The sequence below is a fragment of the Scyliorhinus torazame genome, chromosome 8 (genome assembly GCF_047496885.1).
Source record: "Scyliorhinus torazame isolate Kashiwa2021f chromosome 8, sScyTor2.1, whole genome shotgun sequence".
Lineage (NCBI taxonomy): Eukaryota > Metazoa > Chordata > Chondrichthyes > Carcharhiniformes > Scyliorhinidae > Scyliorhinus > Scyliorhinus torazame.
This window is the reverse complement of record NC_092714.1, coordinates 271,716,847-271,740,688: the sequence shown is the minus strand read 5'-3', so window position 1 is coordinate 271,740,688 and position 23,842 is coordinate 271,716,847. Positions and strand designations below refer to the sequence as shown.

General features: G+C 48.5%; 1 protein-coding gene across 3 annotated transcripts in view; it reads left to right on the top strand.

Moving 5' to 3' along the window:
* The first annotated feature begins 2,586 nt into the window (after nt 1-2,586).
* LOC140428651 (embryonic polyadenylate-binding protein-like) overlaps nt 2,587-23,842 on the top strand; it is a 72,409-nt gene continuing 51,153 nt past the window's right edge. For all 3 annotated transcript variants that reach the window (XM_072515333.1, XM_072515332.1, XM_072515331.1), the window contains exons 1-4: nt 2,587-2,691; nt 13,742-13,953; nt 16,185-16,378; nt 17,912-18,027. In XM_072515333.1, coding sequence (XP_072371434.1) covers nt 13,761-13,953; nt 16,185-16,378; nt 17,912-18,027 — 503 coding nt within the window. In that variant the 5' untranslated portion in view covers nt 2,587-2,691; nt 13,742-13,760. The remainder of the gene's footprint in view (nt 2,692-13,741; nt 13,954-16,184; nt 16,379-17,911; nt 18,028-23,842) is intronic.

Here is a 23,842-nt window from a genome sequence, read left to right as displayed (position 1 = left end):
GATTTAATCACCTGCTAATGGTTGCATTCCAAGCATTGTTTGGCATCTTTGAATTTGTCTATATATGTGTTTCTGGAACATACCTCTTCATTCACCTGAGGAAGGAGCAGCGCTCCGAAAGCTAGTGACATCGAAACAAACCTGTTGGACTTTAACCTGGTGTTGTAAGACTTCGTACTGTGCTCACCCCAGTCCAACGCCGGCATCTCCACTTCATATATGTACTTAGTTACCTCCTCAAAGAATACAATCAAACTTGTGAGGCAAGACCTACCCCTCACAAATCCGTGCTGACTATCCTGGATTAAGCTGTATCTTTCTAAATGATCATAAATCCTATCCCTCAGGACTCTTTCCAATAACTTACCTATGACCGAAGTGAGACTAACCGGCCTATAATTCCCAGGGTTATACCTATTCCCTTTCTTGAACAAGGGGACAACATTCGCCTCTCTCCGGTCTTCTGGCACTATTCCGGTTGACAGTGAGGACATAAAGATCAAAGCCAAAGGCTCTGCAATCTCATCTCTCGCCTCCTAAAGAATCCTAGGATATATCCCATCAGACCCAGGGGACTTATCTATCCTCAGGCTTCTCAAAATTTCTAACACATCTTCCTTCCAAATATCTACCTCCTCCAGCCTACCAGCCTGTATCGCACTATCCTCCTCAACAACATGGCCCCTCTCCTTTGTGAACACTGAAGAAAAGTATTCATTTAGGTCCTCTCCTATATCCCCAGACTCCATACCAGTGATTTGATTGAGGTTTTCAGGAATTGGCAGAGTAGAAACAAGAAGTTGCATTTCTATAGCACCTTTGACCTCATGCCATCCCCGACTGCTTTACAGCCAATTATGCATTTTTAAATGTAGCCACTGTTATCATGGAGGGGGAAAAAAATCCAGATCCCAAAACAAACAATGTGACAATGGCCAAATAATCTGTTTTAAAGATGTTGATTGAGGGATGGATATTGGGGAGAACTCCCCTTGCCTTCAAAATATTGGGCCAAGATTGTTTATGTCCATTTCGGAGAGTAGACATTTAACATCTGATATGACAAACATCAACTCTGGCAATGCAGCATTCCCTTGTTTCTACCCGGGCTTCACAAGTTTCGATTTTTGTGCTTGAGTGAAGTTGAACTTGAACCTGTAACCTTCTGAATCGAGCAAGAGCGTTACCCATTGAGCCGGAGATGACACGAAAGAGAGGAACATTTTTCTTGCTGGTGTACAGGTATAGGACAATGAGACATCAGCTTAAAGTACAGTGGTTAGCATTGTTGCCTCACAGCTCCAGGGTCCCAGGTTTGATTCCTGGCTTGAGTCACTGTCTGTGCGGAGTCTGCACGTTCTCCCCGTGTCTGCGTGGGTTTCCTCCGGGTGCTCCGGTTTCCTCCCACAAGTTCCAAAAGACATGCTGTTAGGTGAATTGGCCATTCTGAATTCCCCCTCTGTGTACCCGAACAGGCGCCGGAGTGTGGCAACTAGGGGCTTTTCACAGCAACTTCATTGCAACGTTAATGTAAGCCTACTTGTGACACTAATAAAGGTTATTATTAAGTGGGGCAGCATGTGGCACAGTGGATAGCACTGGGACTGTGGCGCTGAGGACCTGGGTTCGAATCCTGGCCCTGGGTCACTGTCTGTGTGAAGTTTGCACATTCTCCCCATGTCTGCATGGGTTTCACCCCCACAACCAAAGATGTGCAGGTTAGGTGGATCGGCTAAATTGCTGCTTAATTGGAAAAAAAAAATAATTGGGTACTCTAAATTTTTTTTTTTTAAGATTATTATTAAATCAGAGCCAGGTCGTTCATGAGAGAAGTTAGGAATTATTTCTTCACAAAGATTAGTAAAAGTGCAGAACTCTCTCACACAAGAAGCAAGTTCCGAATGAAAGCTCATTAACCTGTCTCTCTCTCTCTCTCTCTACAAATACTCCCAGATGTACTGCACATTCCCGGCATTTTCAGTTTTTATTTCTAAAAGCAGTAGATGTCGCCACAATGAATGATTTTAAAGAGGAGATTGATATTGTTGCCAGACTTGGTCAAGGAAGAATATGAAGGCAGGGAGATGGGAGTTAAGATTCAGATCAGCCACGATCGCACTGATTGGTGGAACTGAAGGGATGAGTTGTTATTGGTCCCTATTGACGAGCCAATCATTGAGCCTTTTAGATAACCTGCAAGTTAATTTCTCGGAGTTTTAAACAATTACATGACACCTGACAGGAAGTGAAGGCAATGACTGAAATTCAAGTACAGGGGAAATTAACCCCCCAAACAACCAAGACTCGCCCTGATTGTGATGCTCTCCGAGTCGAATAGCCCAAATCGAGACAACACCTGGGCGAATAAATGAAGGATAGCCACATTTCCTGAAACCCCCCACCTACATACATAATTCCAAATGCTTCAATTAACAAGGCATTGATTTGACCTGCCTCTAATTGCAATGATATAATTAACTAAAACCTAATCCGGGCCCAGAGATCCCAGCAGACTTCTTGTTGATTTGAATAGTTTATTTAAGCATCTGCAGCTCCCCCTCCCGCCCCTGCATGGCGGAGGTGTGAGGGAGTTTGGTCGGATTTTGTGTTGACCAAATATTTTTTAAAAATAAAAAAAAAAAGAAACATCTTTAAAGACAAACAGCAGCGAGACGACCTTTGATAACCGCGGTTAGTGATGATTTTATTTCTGCTGACTTTTTTTTTGGGGGGGGGGGGTGCAGAAGGTTTGTTTGTAGGAAGGGTTCAAATTGTAAATTGGGATTGTTTCAAACTCACCCTGGGAGCCGGTGGAAAGTTTGGGGAGAAAGTTTTAACTGATTTTTGGAGTGGGATTGTTTTCCTCGGCCTCTTGTTCCACAACGTGGAACACTTGAGTCCCCTTTTCACAATCCTAGACCAGGGAATTGGGGTAAAGGTTTCATCAAAAACTGAGTCTGTTTGAGAATCTTTCTTGTCTTTAGCATCCCGGGCTGGTTCAGAGAGTTTGTACATCTTGATGTTGGAGATTGCCGGGTCCCTGACTCCATTGTCAATGTTCTTGAAATTAACTTTTTTGTGTGTGATGAGGATTCCCACCGCTGGGAACTGGACGTAGGAGTTGGCGGTAGGTTTTGAAAGGGGGCATTTTCTGAAGTGTCTGCTCCTATGATCAATCTCACCATCACCCCCTCAAATTAACAATCCCTTTAGTGTTTTATCCTTTTAGATTCGAACAGGTATTGCCAGAGGTGCAGTGTGTTGCGTTAACTGTTGAATAATCCAACCCCCTTTTTGCAATCGTTTTCTGTTTGGAGGAATGAGCGAGTCTGTCACTAAATCACACGTGGATTTTGATATCAATCAGGAATTTCTATTCCAGGAATGATTACAGTCTAATGGATCTGTGTCTAATAGCAGATGTACAGAGGATGCACTTGGCAGCAGTAGACAGCTTTTATCCATTGGTCCATCTGTTGCTATGCTGGGTTCTATTTGTTTGGAGGATGCGTTATTACCTTACTGCTGAAATACTGCTCCCATTGATCTGTCCAGGCGCTGAATTTGTTTCTTCGTCCATTTTGGTCGTAGGGCTTAATTTTAGTTTTATTTTGGGCTGTGTTTGCTAGCACAGACAGGAGGGGGGTTAATTTAAACTACCCTGATTTCCTCACTATCTACCTGTCTTAAACCGAAAGGTGTTTTTTAATATTCTGATACGCCCCCTTTTTAAATGGTGTATTTTCCCCAACCCTTAAATGTGGAAATGTCCCAATCTTCTCTTAACCTGCACGACAAACTCTAGGTGAGATGGAGATAAAAGGGGTTGGTTTATTTTTACTTACACAGGCAGGCACGCAAGTAAAGCAGCAGGTGGGGAGGTGGGTTCAACTCCATGGAAAATTGTGGAAAAAGTTAAATGGAAGAAGAACTCGGGATGTTATTAATGGAGGTGTTAGGATTTAAAAGCAAGGTATAAAAACTAGCAAAGGGCACTTTTCGAATAGTAAGGTAAATGAGTTGACGGCACAAATCATTGCGAATGAGTTTGATTTAGTGGCCATTACAGAGACATAGTTGCAGGATGGTCGCAACTTGCAGGATGGTCACGTCTGGGAGTTAAATATCATGGGGTATCAGATTATTTGGAAGGACAGACAGAAGGAGGTAAGGTGGTGTAGCTCTGATATTTAAGGATGACATCAGGGCGGTAGTGAGAGATGATATTGGTTCTATGGAGAAAAAGGTTGAATCCATTTGGGTGAAATTAGAAATAGTAAGGAGAAAAGGTCACTGATGGGCGTGGGCTATAGGCCACCAAATAATAACATCACGGTGGGGTGGACAATAAACAAAGTAATAACTGATGCATGTAAAAATGATACGGCAATTATCATGGGGGATTTTAATCTATATGTCGATGGCCAAACTAGGTCGGTCAAGACAGCCTTGAGGAGTTCAGAGAAAGTATCCACGATAGTTTCCTCACACAGGATGTAATGGAACCTATGAGGGAGCAAGCGATCCTAGACCTGGTCCTGTGTGATGAGGGAGGAATAATTAATGATCTCATAGTTAGGGATCCTCTTGGAAGGAGTGATCACAATATGGTTGAATTTAAAATGGGGATGGAGGGTGTGAAGGTAAAATCCAATTCCAGTAGCTTGTGTTTAACCAATGGAGACTCCAATGGGATGAAATGAAAAAATGAAATGAAATAAATCACTTATTGTCACAAGTAGGCTTCAAATGAAGTTGCTGTGAAAAGCCCCTCATCGCCACATTCCGGCGCCTGTTCGGGGAGGCTGGTACGGGATTGAACCCGTGCTGTTGGCCTGCCTTGGTCTGCTTTAAAAGCAGATGAGGGAGGAGTTGGCCAAGGTAGACTGGGAGCAAAGACTTTATGGTGGGACAATTGAGGAACAGTGGAGGACTTTCAAAGCGATTTTTCAGTGCTCAGCAGAAATATAATAATCTTTATTAGTCACAAGTAAACTTGGTAACATTACTTTGAAAGTGCCCTAGTCACCACACTCCACTGCCTGTTCAAGTGCACTGAAAAAGAATTCAGAATGTCCAAATCACCTAATAAGCCACAGATATGTAGGGAAATAAAGGAGGGTATCAAATTGAAAGAAAATGCAGATAGTGGCAAAGATTAATGGGAAACTAGAGGATTGGAAAATCTTTAAAGGTCAACAAAAAAACACGAAAAAAGCTATGAAGAAAAGCAAGATAGATTGAGAATAAATTAGCTCAGAATATAAAAACATAGCAAAAGTTTCTACAAATATATAAAATGGATAAAGAATGGCTAAGGTAGAGGATGAAAATGGGGATTTAATAATGGGAAATGAGGAGATGGCCGAGGCATTGAACAGGTATTTTGTGTTGGTCTTCACAGTGGAAGGCACAAATAACATGCCAATAATTGACGGCAAGAAGACTATGGCAGGTGAGGACCTAGAAACTATCATTAAGGAAACTATCATTATCACTAAGGAGGTAGTGTTGGAAAAGCTAATGGGGCTAAAGGTAGACAAGTCTCCTGGCCCTGATGGAATGCCTCCCAGGATACTAAAATGGATGGCAGGGGAAATAGCAAATGCGCTCGTGGTAATTTACCAAAATTTGCTGGACTCTGGGGTGGTTCCAGCAGATTGGAAAACTGCAAATGTGACGCCACTGTTTATAAAAAAAAAAAAAAGGAGGGAGATAAAAGGTGGGAAATTATAGGCCAGTTAGCTTAACTTCCGTAGTGGGGAAAATGCTTCAATCTATCATCAAGGAAGAAATAGCGAGACATCTGGATAGGAATTATCCCATTGGACAGGCGCAGCATGGGTTCATGAAAGGCAGGCCATGTTTGACTAATTTACTGGAATTCTTGGAGGACATTAGGGAACCGGTGGACGTGGTGTATCTGGATTTCCGAAGGCATTCGACAAGGTTTTGCACAAAGGGTTGCTGCATAAGAGAAAGATGCACAGAGTTACAGGTAATGTATTGGCATGGATAGAGGATTAGTTAACTAACAGGAAGAAAAGAGTGGGGATCAATGTTTTTTCTGTTTGGCGATCAGTGGCTAGTGGTGTATCTCGGGGATCAGTGTTGGCACCGCAATTGTTTATAATTTAGAGATGATTTGGAGTTGGAGACCAACTGTAATGTGTCAAAATTTGCAGATGACACTTAAGATGAGTGGTAAAGCAAAAAGTGCAGAGGGCACAGTCTGCAGAGGGTGAGCGGGCAATGTAATGTTCTTGTCGGATGGCCTGATTTATATTACAAGAACACCTGTAGCTAAAGCTATAAATAATTTATTAACATTAACTGCGGATCAAATATATGCAAACAACAGATGAATAATAGTATGAACATGTAAAAGCAACCTCTCTGTAGTCAGTCTGAGGTCACCTGACTCTAACATTCACTGACACTAATGAGAGTCCGAGTGGTCAGTCGATGAATTACAACACAACCATGATATCACTACAGGCTAGATGGAGTACAATGTTGGTAAAAGTGAGGTCATGCATTTTGGTAGGAATAACAGCAAAATGGACTATTATTTAAATGGTAAAATTTGCAGCATGTTGCTGTGCAGAGGGACCTGGGTGTTCTTGTGCATGAATTGCAAAATGTTGGTATGCGGGTGCAGCAGGTTATTAGGAAAGCAAATGGAATTTTGTCCTTCATTGCTAGAGGGACGGAGTTTAAAAGTAGGGAGGTTATGTTGCAGCTGTATAGGGTGCTGGTGGGGCCACACCTGGAGTACTATGTACAGTTTTGGTCTCCTTACTTGAGAAAGGATGTACTGGCACTGGAAGGGGTGCAGAGGAGATTCACTAGGGAACTTCAGTAGGGAACGAATCTCCCAGTTAAACCATGATTTCCGGTTGGGGAATATATGTGCTCCCTTCCTTGGCACGCAATCTGCTGCACACTTGCTGATGAAGTCTGTGACGGTGGTGGCATACTCGTTTAGGTTAGTTGCTGAGTTCTTTTTTTTTTTTAAATATATTTATTAAAGTTTTTTCTCACAATTTTTCTCCCTTACAAACAATAACCCCCCCCCCCCGGCCTCGTAACAAACAAAAACGAGAAATCGCGCAGAGCAAGATATATACATGGCAAAATGATATATTCACACAGCTTTGTGCACTGGCCCTCACCCGTACGTGCCAGTTTCCCCAACCCTTCATGTTATCTCTTGCTCATCCACTCTCCCAGGCAGTCCCCCCTTTCCCCCCCCCCCCCCCACCCCTCCCAGGACGTGTCTCTCCCCCCACCCCCCCACCCCCAGGTTGCTGCTGACCGACTTTCCTCTAACGCTCCGTGAGATAGTCTAGGAACGGTTGCCACCGCCTGTAGAACTCCTGCGCAGACCCTCAAGGCAAACTTAATCCTCTCCAACTTTATGAACCCAGCCATATCATTTATCCAGGCCTCCAGGCTGGGGGGCTTCGCCTCCTTCCACATTAGCAAGATCCTTCGCCGGGCTACTAGGGACGCAAAGGCCAGAATGCCAGCCTCTTTCGCTTCCTGCACTCCCGGTTGCTGAGTTCTTAAATATGGACCAGTCCACTGTCTCTAAGCAGTCACGTAGGAGCTCTTCTGTTGCTTCAGAACAAAATTTTACAACCTTCTTAGCGGGATTCTCCCACTTAAGTTTCTGCTTGTTGTGGTGGTATGTATTAGGGGTAATACGGTACACCACGTGTCGACAGGCTATTGGTGGAGGGATGCCAGTTCCTGATAGGATCTGCCGCCTACTGGACTCCACCCAGAAATGCCGGTATAAGAACCCAGTTTTTCCCTCCATTTCCCTCAGCAGCTGCATTCTGTAACCACGCTGCAGGGGATAAAGTTCTGCTTAATAAAGCCTTCAATTGACATTACCTCAACCTGCCTCGCGTCATATTGATGGTGCTACAATTTATTAAGCAGAATTTAAATTGAAGAAAACGACGTGGGAACATGGAGCTCCGAATCACCCCGGAGTGCCTGCGCATCGCACCCCAAGCAGCTAACTCGGCCTCTATCTTCAAACACTGGATGGCATGCTTTGAGGGCTACCTCCGAACTGCCCCCGGCACACCGACTGACGAACAAAAGATGCAGGTCCTCTATTCCAGGGTGAGTCCAGACGTCTACTCCCTTATCGAGGACGAGGACGGTTTCACAGGTGCTATCGCCGAGCTGAAGGATATCTACATCCGGCCCGCCAACCAGGTTTTTGCTCGCTACCAGCTCGCCACACGACGGCAATTTCCGGGGGAATCGCTGGACGAGTTTTATAATGCCCTGCAGATCCTGGGTCGATACTGCAACTGCCCGGCGGTAACAGCGAGTGAACACACAGAGCTCCTGGTCCACGATGCGTATGCGGCAGGTTTGGCCTCTTCCCAGATCCGCCAGAGTCTTCTGGAGAAAGAATCTCTGGGACTTACAGAAGCTCGGGCCCTGGCGGCATCCCTCGATGTGGCCTCGCGTAACTCCCGCGCCTACGCCCCCGACCGCACTACAGCCCCTTGGCTCCGTGGACCCCCGCTGCGGTCGACTCTCCGACACCCCCCCCCCGCCCCCCCCACCCCCGCAAACCTGCGCGGCCAAAACACCAGACCAACCGGGGGTGCCCCGCTGCTATTTTTGCGGCCAGCCGAAACACCCTCGGCAGCGATGCCCTGCCTGCGCGGCTACCTGCAAAACTTGCGGGAAGAAAGGCCACTACGCGACGGTGTGCAAGTCCCGCGGGGTCGCCGCTATCTCCGGGGAAGAAACGGGACCACAGACCCAGCCCCCCCCAGCGATCCACGTGTGACCAACGGATGCCGCCATTTTGGACCCCGGACGCCACGAGGGAGAGATGGGCGCCGCCATTTTGTCCACCCCCGACCGCGCTCGATCCGTGGATGCCGCCATCTTGGATGAAGGACCCCGACACAGACGGCCACACACTGCCTGATTACGATGCTCAACTTCAACAACCACGTCTGGCTTCAACGACCCTCGACCAGTCGCGACCCCGGACGCTCCAGACTGCAACCACTACAGTCCTAGTGAATGGCTACGAGACGCCGTGTCTTATCGACTCTGGGAGCACGGAGAGCTTCATTCATCTGGACACGGTAAGACGCTGTTCCCTCGTAATTCGGCCAAGCACCCAGAAAATGTCCCTGGCGGCGGGATCCCACTCCGTTCAGATCACGGGGTTCTGCATCGCTAACCTAACGGTGCAGGGGAGGGAGTTCCGAAATTACCGGCTGTATGTCCTCCCCATCTCTGTGCGCCCACACTCCTAGGGTTGGACTTCCAATGCAACCTCCAGAGTTTAGCATTTAAATTTGGCGGCCCTATACCCCAACTGACTGTCTGCGGCCTCGCGACCCTCAAGGTTGAACCGCCTTCCTTGTTTGCGAACCTCTCACCGGATTGCAAACCCGTCGCCACAAGGAGCAGACGGTACAGCGCCCAGGACCGAGCATTTATCCGGTCCGAAGTCCAGAGGCTGCTGAAGGAAGGCATCATCCAGGCTAGCAACAGTCCCTGGAGAGCCCAGGTGGTAGTTGTTAAGACCGGGGAGAAACAGAGGATGGTCATCGACTATAGTCAGACCATCAACAGGTACACTCAGCTAGATGCATACCCTCTCCCCCGCATATCCGACATGGTCAATCGGATTGCACAGGACAAGGTCCTTTCCACCGTGGACCTCAAGTCCGCCTACCACCAGCTCCCCATCCGTCCCGGTGACCGCAACTATACTGCCTTCGAAGCAGACGGGCGGTTATACCACTTTTTAAGGGTTCCATTCGCGTCACGAACGGAGTCTCGGCCTTCCAACGAGAGATGGACCGAATGGTTGACCAGCACGGTTTACGGGCCATGTTCCCGTATCTCAACAACGTCACCATCTGCAGCCACGACCAGCAGGGCCACGACGCCAACCTCCAAAAATTCCTCCAGACCGCTCACGCCCTGAACCTCACTACAAAGAAAAATGCGTGTTCCGCACCGATCGTCTAGCCATCCTGGGCTACGTAGTGCGTAATGGAGTGATAGGCCCCGACCCTGAACACATGCGCCCCCTCATGGAGTTCCCTCTCCCCCACTGTGCCAAAGCCCTGAAACGTTACCTGGGCTTCTTTTCTTATTACGCCCAGTGGGTCCCCCAGTACGCAGACAAGGCCCGTGCACTAATCCAGTCCACTACTTTTCCCCTGACGACAGAGGCATGCCAGGCCTTTAGCCGCATCAAAACGGATATCGCAAAGGCCACGATGCGTGCCATCGACGAGTCCCTCCCCTTCCAGGTCGAGAGCGACGCATCGGATGTAGCTCTGGCGGCCACCCTCAACCAAGCGGGCAGACCCGTGGCCTTCTTCTCCCGAACCCTCCACGCTTCAGAAATCCGCCACTCCTCCGTGGAAAAGGAGGCACAAGCAATAGTGGAAGCTGTGTGACACTGGAGGCATTACCTGGCTGGTAGGAGATTAACTCTCCTCACTGACCAACGGTCGGTTGCCTTCATGTTCGATAATGCACAGCGGGGCAAGATCAAGAACGACAAGATCTTGCGGTGGAGGATCGAACTCGCCACCTTCAATTATGAGATCTTGTATCGTCCCGGAAAGCTGAACGAGCCATCCCATGCCCTATCTCGCGGCACATGTGCCAATGTACAAGTGGACCGTCTACAAGCCCTCCACGAGGACCTCTGCCACCCGGGGGTCACTCATTTCTACCACTTCCTTAAGGCCCGCAACCTCCCTTACTCCATCGAGGACGTCCGAACAGTCATCAGAAACTGCCAGATCTGCGCTGAGTGCAAACCGCACTTTTTCACGCCAGATAGAGCGCACCTGGTTAAGGCCTCCCGACCCTTTGAACGCCTCAGTTTGGATTTCAAAGGCCCCCTCCCCTCCACCGACCGCAACGCGTACTTCCTGAACGTCGTTGACGAATACTCCCGTTTCCCTTTCGCCATCCCCTGCCCCGACATGACCGCGGCCACGGTCATTAAAGCCCTCGGTACCATTTTTACACTGTTCGGTTTCCCCGACTATATCCATAGCGACAGGGGGTCCTCCTTTATGAGTGACGAACTGCGTCAATTCCTGCTCAGCAGGGGCATAGCCTCGAGCAGGACAACCAGTTACACCCCCGGGGGAACGGGCAGGTAGAAAGGGAGAATGGAACGGTCTGGAAGGCCATCCTGCTGGCCCTCCGGTCTAGGAGCCTCCCAATTTCCTGCTGGCAGGAAGTCCTCCCGGATGCCTTTCACTCTGTCCGGTCCCTGCTGTGCATCACCACGAATCAAACGCCTCACGAGCGCCTCCTCCTCTTTCCTAGGAAGTCCTCCTCTGGGACGCCACTTCCGACCTGGCTAGCAGCTCCGGGACCCATTCTGCTCCGGAAACATGTGCGGGCACACAAGTCAGATCCGTTGGTGGAACGGGTTATCTCCTTCATGCCAATCCGCAATACGCCTATGTGAGTACCCCGATGGCCGACAGGACACGGTCTCCCTGCGAGATCTGGCGCCCGCCGGAGCTACCCACACCCCCCACCCCCCACACCCCCCACCCCCCACCCCCCCCCACCCCCCACACCCCCAACGCCAATCACCACCTCCTCACTCCCGCCGGTTCATCCCGCAGCCACCCCCTTCCTGGGGGGTTCGGTTCTCCTCCAAGACCCGCCCAGGTGTAAGGACATAGGGGACAGCGCTATGCTCCCAGAGTCGACGGGACTCGAGCCAGAGCCAGCGCCATCACCACCATGCCCGAGACGATCGGAAAGGACGACCAGGACGCCCATCCGGCTCATCGAATCACTTTAACTCTCAACATTTTCAGTTATTGTGTCTTGTTATAGTTATGGCATAATGTCGACCCTGTTTGGCCCGTTGGCCCAGTTGAAGCGACAATTTTGTGTTTTGTTCAAAGTTACGGCACAGTACCAACTCTGTAAACCCCTACCACCATGCGAACCACCTTTTTTCAACAAGGGGTGAATGTGGTGGTATGTATTGGGGGTAATACGGTACACCACGTGTCGACAGGCTATTGGTGGAGGGATGCCAGTTCCTGATAGGATCTGCCACCTACTGGACTCCACCCAGAAATGCCGGTGTAAGAACCCAGTTTTTCCCTCCATTTCCCTCAGCAGCTGCATTCTGTAACCACGCTGCTGGGGATAAAGTTCTGCTTAATAAAGCCTTCAATTGACATTACCTCAACCTGCCTCGCTTCATATTGACGGTGCTACACTTGTATGTCTGGAGAAGGATTTACGGTCCGATTTTTCCAAAGTGCGGTCGGGGGATGGATTGGTATGCACCCTGGATTTTTGAGTAGCAGTGGGCGTGAGTGCTGTCGCCCCTGGTGGGGCAGGAGATGGGTTGGTGGAATTTTGGCAGTACACTCTCTTTGAGGTTGGCCTTGTTGAAGTCCCCAACCACAATGAACAAGGCCTCTGGGTTTTCTGTTTTTCTTTTTAAAACTGTGTTCCGTTAGCCCAGAGCCGCCTTCACCTCTGCCTGGGGTGGGATGTAGGCCGCAGCCGCCTTCACCTCTGCCTGGGGTGGGATGTAGGCCGCTGTGATAATGGCTGAAGTGAACTCCTGTGGAAGGTAGTATGGGCGGCACTTCAGTAAGGTATTCCAGGCCCCTTCCCCTTCATCCCGGGTCTGTCACCAGGAAGTGTCGGCCTGAAGTCTGCCGACAAATGGGTATGTCACAGAATCCCTTACAAAAAACCAAGGCTGGCATTGATAGACCACACTACAACCACTGAGGTCTCAAATACTGGCGTAATTTTGTTGGCACTTTGCAATGTAGGAAATGGGGCAGTCAATCTGTGCGCCGCTCCACAAACAGCGATGTGACCGTGGCCAGCCACTGGTTTCCTGTGTGTCATGTTGCCAATGGGGTAAATATTGGCCTGAACACGGCTGCTCTTTGGAATATTGTAGTGGGGGTCCTTGCATCCACCTGAGGGGGGTCTCAGTTTAACATCTCGTAGGAAACTGGCACCTCTGACAGTGCAATACTCAGCCTGGAGTTTTGTGGTCCAGTCTGGGAATTGAACCTGGAATCTTGTCCTTCGGAGGGGAGAGTGCTGCACACTGGGCCATGTCTGACACTGGTGGGCAAAGTAAATGGAAGCTGTATTATTTTGAATGGGTTTGGTCGTTAGTTTTGAATGGTTTATTTTTCCACAGCTGTTGGGACAGTGCAGATTTAGCAGTGTGAACATTACTGCTCGGGTTTTATTGCCTTGGGAAATGAATACTTTCTACCTTCCAATTCCCTTTTCATATTCTGCTGGGCTGCAGGAACACCGTTATAAGCCACCTGTTCATCATGGTCATCATGGTGAATCCTGGCAGCTGTTGAACTGCGGGGGGCATCATGACTGCTCTTGCTTTCACTGAACCAGCTGGAGAAGGGGTGGGGAGAGGCCTTGGGTAGTGTTCAGGAGCTAGCTGTCTTTAGTATTGATTTGCTAATGTGCGGTTAATGAGAGGAATTCTCCTCTTTAGGGCGCACACCTCCCCCTCTGCCTCACCACTGAGGGAAGTCAGAAGATTATATTTGAAACCAAATCCGCGCTGAGGATTGGGACACTATGCAACAAAGCATCTTAACGACCCACTCTCTCTGCTGCCTGCAATGAGGGTGTTTGAGATGATTCCAACTTTTCAGGAAGTAACTCTCTTTAAATTGTCTTGTAGAATTGAACAGACACCAAAAATGAATGCAACTGGTCCTGGCTATCCAATCGCTTCGCTGTATGTTGGGGACTTGCACCATGATGTCACTGAAGCAATGCTCTATGAGAAGTTCTCCCCTGCTGGACCCATCATGTCTATCCGTGTGTGTCGTGATGTGGTCACCCGACGCTCCCTGGGATACGCTTACATCAACTTCCAGCAACCTGCTGATGGTGAGTGCGGAAATCCGGATTTGCAATCTATGTAATGTTGGGAGTACTTTGTTGTTCTATAGAGTGATGATACGTCCGACGTTCCATTCCTGTTATTTCCAAATAGAAGTTACCAATCGCACTTGCACATTGGGCATGTAGAATGTAAACTGCTGTAGGGCAGGTATTGGACAGGTAATTAGACCTCCCAGGCACTGCACGCCACACCTAACCACTCGCTGTGTATAGAAAAAAAAATATTCGTACCAATCACCTTAAAGCAGTGCTCTAATTTTCAGTTCTTCCACCAATAGAAACAATTATCAACTCTGCCTAAACTCCTCATGACTTTGCCTCCATTCTAGTAGAGGAATGATGGCTAAGATATAGGAAGGGTAGTGAGTGAGTAAACCAGGGAAGACTTTATTTTTCCTGGTTATCGAGTCAAATGGAGAAGATTCATTAATTTAAGGACATTGTGATGAATGAGTGGAGAGGTTAGAAAAAAATATTCGATGAAAATGGGCAGCTATTCTATGGGCGGCACGGAGGCACAGTGGTTAGCACTGCTGCCTCACAGTCCAGAGTCCTGGGTTCAATTCCCGGCTTGGGTCACTGTCTGTGCGGAGTCTGCACGTTCTCCCCGTGTCTGCGTGGGTTTCCTCCGGGTGCTCCAGTTTCCTCCCACAGTCCAAAGATGTGCAGGTTCGGTGGATTGGCCATGATAAAAATGCCCCTTAGTGGCCAATGATGTGCAGGTGAGGTGGGGTTACGGGGATAGGGAGTGGGGTGGAGTGTGAGGGTCGGTGTGGGCACGATGGCCTCCTGCACTGAAGCGATTCTATGGAAATGTATTTTTTGGCATATGGAATGTTTTGGCTGAGCGGGTAGTTGAAAGAAAGACTAAAATACCCTTTTCGACGGGAGGAGAGAAAGTTCTGGGCCTCTAGGGAGTACAGTGGTGGGTGGGGGGGGGAGGGGGGGGGGCATAGTACAGACCTGAATGGTGATTTTTTAAGTGGCAGGCAGGGACTCGAGAGGTCCCGCAGGAACCAAATGTAATATTTCCAAGTTTGCGGATGACGCAAAACTTGGTGGGAATGTGAGTGAGGAGGATGTTCCGAGGCATCAAGGTGATTTAGACAAGTTGAGTGGGTGGACAATACATTAGCAGATGCAGCATAACGTGGCTGAATGTGCGGTTATCCACTTCAGATAGAGAAACAGAATGGCAGAGTATTATTTAAATGGTGATGGATGGAGAAATGTTGAAATGCAGAGGGACCTGGTCCTCGTACACCCGATACTGAAAGCAGCCACACAGGTGCAGCAAGTAGTGAAGAAGGTAAATGGTATGTTGCCCTTCTTTGCAAGAGGATCTGAGTACAGGAGCAAAGGATGTCTTACTGCAGCTGTACAGGGCCTTGCTGAGACCACATCTAGAGTATTGTGGGCAGTGTTGGTCTCTTTATCCAAGAAAGGCTGTACTTCCCATAGAGGGAGTGCCGCAAAGCTTCCCCCGACGGATTCCTGGGCTGGCGGGACAGACGTATGAGGAGAGATTGGGTCGATTGGGCCCTGTATTCACTGGAATTTAGAACGATGAAGGGGGATCTAATTAAAACAAAATGTTGATGGGGTTGAACAGACTGCATGCAGGGATGCTTCCTCTGGCTGGGGGTTGGGGGGAGGGGTGCTGCTAAAACCAGGGTTGCAGTCTCGGGATACGGGGTGGGCCATTGGGGCTGAGACGAGGAGAAGCCTCTTCGCTCAGAGGGTGGTGAAGCTGTGGAATTCTCTGCCAGGGAAGGCGATGGAGGCCAAGTAAATTTAAGATGGAAATAGATTTGTAGCTATCTAAGGGTGTCAAAGCGAGAGTGCAGGACTAGGGTGTTGAACTGGAGGATCAGCCAAAATACTGAATGTGGAGCAGGTCCGCGTTTCTCTGTTTCTGAGTTCAGTGATATCCTGTCATGTAAAATGAAATGAAAATCGCTTATTTTCACAAGTAGGCTTGAAATGAAGTTACTGTGAAAAGCCCCTAGTCGCCACATTCCGGCGCCTGTTCGAGGAGGCTGGTACGGGAATTGAACCGTGCTGCTGGCCTGCCTTGGTCTGCTTTAAAAGCCAGCTCTTTAGCCCTGTGCTAAACCAGCCCCTTAAATAGAGCTTAAATAGCCCTCGGTGTGAAGCCGCTGGAGTGATGTTCACATTGAAGAAGAATTTGGGCTATTCCCTCTTTGTCCTTACAGCTGAGCGTGCCCTGGATACTATGAATTTCGAGGTGATTAAAGGTCGTCCTGTCCGGATCATGTGGTCTCAGCGTGATCCATCCCTCCGCAAGTCCGGAGTGGGAAACATCTTCATCAAAAACCTGGATGAGTCTATTGACAACAAGGCTTTGTACGATACTTTCTCTGCTTTTGGAAACATTCTGTCCTGTAAGGTAAGCGTGGTGGATTCCCAAATGGGGTTCATCCTGTACCTCCCAGAGATGTCATCTTCTCCTTGATAGGTAGAGAAAGGCTTGCATTTCTATAGCACCTTTTATGACATCGGGGGTGTCCCCAAGTGTTTTTACGAGCCATTCAATGACATTTGTAGCTGCTGTTGTAATTTGATAATGCGGCACCCAATTTGTGCACTGTAAGATTGTACAGACACCTGGAGTGGGACTTGAAATTCTGCTGCCTCTCACTGAACCACAGCTGACAGCCTGTCCTGCCGTGTTCTTCAGTAGAAATGGTTCACCAGTCAGAAATATGGCTATGATGACACATGATCTAAATTTAGTTAACAAAACTGTGACACGCAAGCCGGGTAAGGTGCTTTGTGATTATGTGCCAGTGTCAAAATGAATTTAAAGTACCCAATTATTTTTTTCTCCCAATTAAGGGGTATTTTAGTGCAGCCAATCCACCTATCCTGCACAGCTTTGGGTTGTATGGAGAACGTGCAAACTCCACACGGACAGTGACCCAGGGCCGGGATCGAACCCGGGTCCTCGGCGCCGTGAGGCAGCAGTGCTAACCACTGCGCCACCGTGCCACCCTTGGAGTAAACCAACCGCAATGATCAAAACACGCACTACTTCTCGCCATTTTCCGATGATGACTCAAAGATTAAAGGTGCACACAAGCAAGGGCGGCAGGTGCACAGTGGTTAGCACTGGGACGACGGCACTGAGGACCCGGGTTCGAATCCCGGCCATGGGTCACTGTCCGTGTGGAGTTTGCACATTCTCCCCGTGTCTGTGAGAGTTTCACCCCCACAACCCAAAGATGTGCAGGGTAGGTAAATTGGCCACGCTAAATTACCCCTTAATTGGGAACTCTAAATTATTATATATATATTTTTTAAAAGGTGCACATAAGCCTTGTGAATAAGAATATTGCGATGACTTAATTACTAAAAATGCAAAGACCCCACAGATCATAACCAATTGGTCACACTTCTAGCAGCTTCCACATTAGGACAGCACAATTGTAAGTACAAGCTGACTGGGCTGGGGGCAGGGCCTGGTTCAGCTGGCAAGGTGGGTGGTGTCACTGACCGTGATGGGTAAGTGGGGTCAGGCAGAAGGAGTAACCCTTTACCTGACAAGAGTCAGTAACCCAAGACTCTTGGGAGCGACAACCGGTTCTGATTAGAATGGATTGAGCCAATCCAGTCGTGATGTTCGGCAGGAAAGAGTTCAAACACCGAGCTATTTGGGGCGAGGGTGGGTGGGGATGGGTACTGCAGGGTTTTTTTGGGGGGGTGGTGGGGGGGGGGGGGGAGAAGAGGAGGAGATAAAGATGAGATTGAGGATTGTCCAATTTTAGTTTTGCACCCAGTGTGATCAGTGTCTGGACTGTCTGCACAGGGAAAGCTCATTGAGGAGGTTGGTGCGAGGTCCTGTAGAGCTCGAGATGGATCATCAAAAGACGCGGCACGCTTCCTCAGTTTGTAAAAATCAATCGTTTTACTATCTCTGCAGGTCGTCAGTGATGAGAGTGGGTCGAAAGGATACGGTTTTGTGCACTTTGAAACACGGGAGCCTGCCAGCCGGGCGATTGAGACAATGAACGGGATGTTGCTCAATGATCGAAAAGTGTGAGCTCTATCTGGGAATGTGAGGGGTGGGCAGAGAAGGGAGGTGCACCCTGGGGTGGGGGGGGGGGTGCTCTGCGGACTCCTTCTTTTCAAATATACAATGCCGCAAATTGTTCTCGCTGACCTAGGCTGTACCTTGGTGGTGAAGAATCACTCTTGCTATCCGTGAATGTATTAATCCTGCGGAGAAGTTAGAGGGTGATAGAGGGTCAGCCAGTGCACGCACTGATTACAAACAAATGCAGATATTCCCCAATTTGTATCAATGACTATTCTGTTTTTAAAACAGTTGATTCTTTTTTGAAACAATTATTTCCAGGTAGGAACACTCCGAGACACCAACATCTGTATGATGACACTTCATCAATCACCTGCTCCAATGAGTTGCATCCCAAAACGTTGGCTAGTCTGACCTGTCCTCCAGTCCAGATTGACGTGCTAGTGTTCCCAACCATAGAACAAACAAAGAAAAGTACAGCACAGGAACAGGCCGCCGACCATGCTGCCCGTCTAAACTACAATCTTCTACGCTTCCCTGGGTCCGTATCCCTCTATTCCCATCCTATTCATGTATTTGTCAAGATGCCCCTTAAATGTCACTATCGTCCCTGCTTCCACCACCACCTCCTGTAGCGAGTTCCAGGCACCCACTACCCTCTGTGTTTTTAAAAAAAAAAAAAAACAACTTGCCTCGTACATCTACTCTACACCTTGCCCCTCGCACCTTAAACCTATGCCCCCCTAGTAATTGACCCCTCTACCCCGGGGAAAAGCCTCTGACTATCCACTCTGTCTATGCCCCTCATAATTTTGTAGACCTCTATCAGGTCGCCCCTCAACCTCCGTCGTTCTAGTGAGAACAAACCGAGTTTATTCAACCGCGCCTCATAGCTAATGCCCTCCATACCAGGCAACATTCTGGCAAATCTCTTCTGCACCCTCTCTAAAGCCTCCACATCCTTCTGGTAGTGTGGCGACCAGAATTGAACACGATACTCGAAGTGTGGCCTAACTAAGGTTCTATACAGCTGCAACATGACTTGCCAATTCTTACACTCAATGCCCCGGTCAATGAAGGCAAGCATGCCATATGCCTTCTTGACTACCTTCTCCACCTGTGTTGCCCCTTTCGGTGACCTGTGGACTTGTACACCTAGATCTCTCTGACTTTCAATACTCTTGAGGGTTCTACCATTCACTGTATATTCCCTACCTGCATTAGACCTTCCAAAATGCATTGCCTCACAGTTGTCCGGATTAAACTCCATCTGCCATCTCTCCGCCCAAGTCTCCAAACAATCTAAATCCTGCTGTATCCTCTGACAGTCCTCATCGCTATCTGCAATTCCACCAACCTTTGTGTCGTCTGCAAACTTACTAATCAGACCAGTTCCATTTTCCTCAATCATTTATATTTACTACAAACAGCAACGGTCCTAGCACTGATCCCTGTGGAACACCACTAATCACAGCTCTCCAATTAGAAAAGCATCCTTCCATTGCTACTCTCTGCCTTCTATGACCTAGCCAGTTCTGTATCCACCTTGCCAGCTCACCCCTGATCCCGTGTGACTTCACCTTTTGTACCATGAGGGATCTTGTCAAAGGCCTTACTGAAGTCCATATAGACAACATCCACTGCCCTACCTGCATCAAGCATCTTTGTGACCTCTTCGAAAAACATCTTATCAAGTTAGTGAGACACGACCACCCCTTCACAAAACCATGCTGCCTCCCACTAATACGTCCATTTGTTTCCAAATGGGAGTAGATCCTGTCTCGAAGAATTCTCTTCAGTAATTTCCCTACCACTGACGTAAGGCTCACCGGCCTGTAGTTCCCTGGATTATCCTTGCTACCCTTCTTAAACAGAGGAACAACATTGGCTATTCTCCAGTCCTCCGGGACATCACATGAAGACAGTGAGGATCCAAAGATTTCTGTCAAGGCCTCAGCAATTTCCTCTCCAGCCTCCTTCAGTATTCTGGGGTAGATCCCCTCAGGCCCTGGGGACTTATCCATCTTAATATTTTTCAAGGTGCCCAACACCTCGTCTTTTTGGATCTCAATGTGACCCAGGCTATCTACACACCCTCCTCCAGACTCAACATCCACCAATTCCTTCTCTTTGGTGAATACTGATGCAAAGTATTCATTTAGTACCTCGCCCATTTCCTCTGGCTCCACACATATATTCCCTTGCCTATCCTTCAGTGGGCCAACCCTTTCCCTGGCTACCCTCTTGCTTTTTATGTACGTGTAAAAAGCCTTGGGATTTTCCTTAACCCTATTTGCCAATGACTTTTCATGTGATCCCTTCTCACCCTCCTGACTCCTTGCTTAAGTTCCTTCCTACTTTCCTTATATTCCACACTGGCTTCGTCTGTTCCCAGCCTTCTAGCCCTGACAAATGCGTCCTTTTTGACGAGGCCTACAATATCTCTCGTTATCCAAGGTTCCCGAAAATTGCCGTATTTATCCTTCTTCCTCACAGGAACATGCCAGTTTTGAATTCCTTTCAACTGACACTTGAAAGCCTCCCACATGTCAGATGTTGATTTACCCTCAAACATCCACCACCAATCTAGGTTCTTCAGTTCCCTCCTAATATTGTTATAATTAGCCTTCCCCCAATTTAGCACATTCACCCTAGGACCACTCTCACTGTTCCCGAAATGGTCCCTTACTGAAACATCTACCACCTGGCCAGGCTCATTCCCCAATACCAGGTCCAGTACAGCCCCTTCCCTAGTTGGACTATCCACATATTGTTTTAAGAAGCCCTCTTGGATGCTCCTTACAAACTCTGCCCCGTCTATGCCCCTGGCACTAAGTGAGTCCCAGTCAATATTGGGGAAGTTGAAGTCTCCCATCACCACAACCCTGTTGTTTTTACTCTTTCCAAAATCTGTCTACCTATCTGCTCTATCTCCCGCTGGCTGTTGGGAGGCCTGTAGTAAACCCCCAACATTGTGACTGCACCCTTCTTATTCCTGATCTCTACCCATATAGCCTCATTGCCCTCTGAGGTGTCCTCCCGTAGTACAGCTGTGATATTCTCCCTAACCAGTAGCGCAACTCTGCCACCCCTTTTACATCCCCCTCTATCCAGCCTGAAACATCTAAACCCTGGAACGTTTAGCTGCCAATCCTGCCCTTCCCTCAACCAGGTCTCTGTAATGGCAACAACCTCATAGTTCCAAGTACTAATTCAAGCTCTAAGTTCATCTGCCTTACCCATAATACGTCTTGCATTAAAACATATGCACTTCAGGCCACCAGACCCGCTGTGTTCAGCAACTTCTCCCTGTCTGCTCTGCCTCAGAGCCATACTGGCCCTATTCCCTAGTTCTCTCTCAATGCTCTCACCTTCTGACCTATTGCTCCTGTGCCCACCCCCATGCCATACTAGTTTTAAACCCTCCTGTGTGACACTAGCAAACCTCGCGGCCAGGATATTTATGCCTCTCCAGTTTAGATGCAACCTGTCCTTATATAGGTCACACCTGCCCCGGAAGAGCTCCCAGTGCTCCAGCTAACGGAACCCCTCCCTCCTACACCAGCTGTTTAGCCACGTGTTTAGCTGCTCTATCTTCCTATTTCTAGCCTCACTGGCACGTGGCACAGGGAGGAATCCTGAGATTACAACCCTAGAGGTCCTGTCTTTTGACTTTCTGCCTAGCTCCCTGAACTCCTGCTGCAGGACCTCATGCCCCTTCCTGCCTATGTCGTTAGTACCAATATGTACAACTGTTTGCCCTCTGCCTGTTTGCCCTCCCCCTTCAGGATGCCATCTACCCGTTCGGAGACATCCTTGACCCTGGCACCAGGGAGGCAACATACCATCCTGGAGTCTCTTTCACGTCCACAGAAGCGCCTATCTGTGCCCCTGACTATAGAGTCCCCTATTACTATTGCTCTTCTGCGCTTTGCCCCTCCCTTCTGAACATCAAAGCCAGCCGTGGTGCCACTGCTCTGGCTGCTGCTGTTTTCCCCTGATAGGCTATCCCCCCCGACAGTATCCAAAGGGGTATACCTGTTCGAGAGGGGGACAACCACGGGATTCCTGCACTGCCTGCCTGCCCTTTCTGGTGGTCACCCATTTCTCTGCCTACACCTTGGGTGTGACCACATTTATATAACTGCGATCTATGACGCTTTCCGCCACCTGCATGCTCCTAAGTGCATCCAACTGCTGCTCCAACCGAACCATGCGGTCTGTGAGGAGCTCCAGTTGGGTGCACCTTCTGCAGATGAAGCCATCCGGGACGCTGGAAGCCTCCCGGACCTGCCACATCTCTCAGTCCAAGCACTGCACCCCTCTAACTGACATTGCGTCAATTAATTAGTAAATTAAATTTAAAAGTTTTTGTTTTTAAAGTTACTGTTAACTATATGTTTCCTAGCATTAGATTTCTACTATAAATGTGAAAGCTAAATACCGTACTCTCTGATCTCTGGCTTAGGTACCCCTCTAAATTATAATTAAGTAATTATGTTTAATTAGTTTACCAATGCTTAATTTTTTTAATTTAGTGTAGATTCCCAACCAGCCAATCGGGTCACAGCTTTTCTGTGATGTCACTTCAGTTTCCCCCCACACACACTTTGAAAAGGTAATAAAAGTAAAAATGAGTAAAAATCACTTGCTTACCTTCCCAGGGTCTCAGATGCTCTCTGGTTCTCTCCCTGCTGATTAAAAGTTACAGGCCAGAAGAAAGAGTGAACAAAACCGTAGGGAAAAAGCACCTTCCCCCACTCTGCACCGAATTACCTCACTGCACCAAATTACCAAGTTCCAAATTCCCACTCTGGATGTGTCTCACTCAGGCTGTGTCTCTTTGACCTGTTGTTTGATATTTAACTTTGACTTGAGGCCACGTTGTGTAAAGTCATCCTAGTTGTGTGTGTGTGTGTCTTTCAGAACCTTAAGCCTGAGATATTTCAGCATGGTGACTGACTATTGGAAGTTCAGGGTGTTCTGTCCAATATGCAAACCCCCCCCCAGTGTCATGCTGGGGCTGCCCCCCCCACCCTGTAGCCACCTGTGCCCCCTGCTGGTGATGCTGCAGTTAGCACCTGAGGAAAATCGGATCAGATGCACTATCTTTCCGTTGAGATCTCGTCCTGCTAATGGAAATGTGACAGCCAATGTCACAGCAGGATCCTGCGCACTGCGGTGTTCTGATCAGATAATCTCTCATTTTCAGCACTGTTTGGTTGAAGGATAATTATTGACCAGGGCAGTGGGCTCTGGACCCTTGTGGCTTCCTGTTGCAGGTTAGTGGGACACTGGGTGAAGTTGTAACATATTCTAATAATCGCTTATTGTCGCAAGTAGGCTTCAATGAAGTTACTGTGGAAAGCCCCTAGTCGCCACATTCCGGCGCCTGTTCGGGGAGGCCGGTACGGGAATTGAACCCACGTTGCTGGCCTTGTTCTGCATTGCAAGCCAGCTTTTTAGTGAGGAGCCTGAGCTAATTTAACCCCACCTCCGCTGTATCTGGGTTCCTACCTGTCCAGAATTGGTGAAGGATACACTCCCAATAGTTCGGCTCAGAACCTCTTCCATCTGAAGAGGCTGGGGCCAGTTGGATTGGCTGGTCCCCTCCACCGAGCCTTTCCCGAGCTCAGCTCATGTCCGCTTTCGATTGAGGCTCTTGTCCATGCCTTGATATGAGGCAGATTCACCCGTGTTCAGATGGAGTATCATCCAGCACACTTGGGACCACCTCCACCCCTCGTGTGTCTTCCTGTAATCTGTTTGGAAAGCTTTCTTCCGAATGATGAAGCTAATTGAGCTCTGGATCGAGAC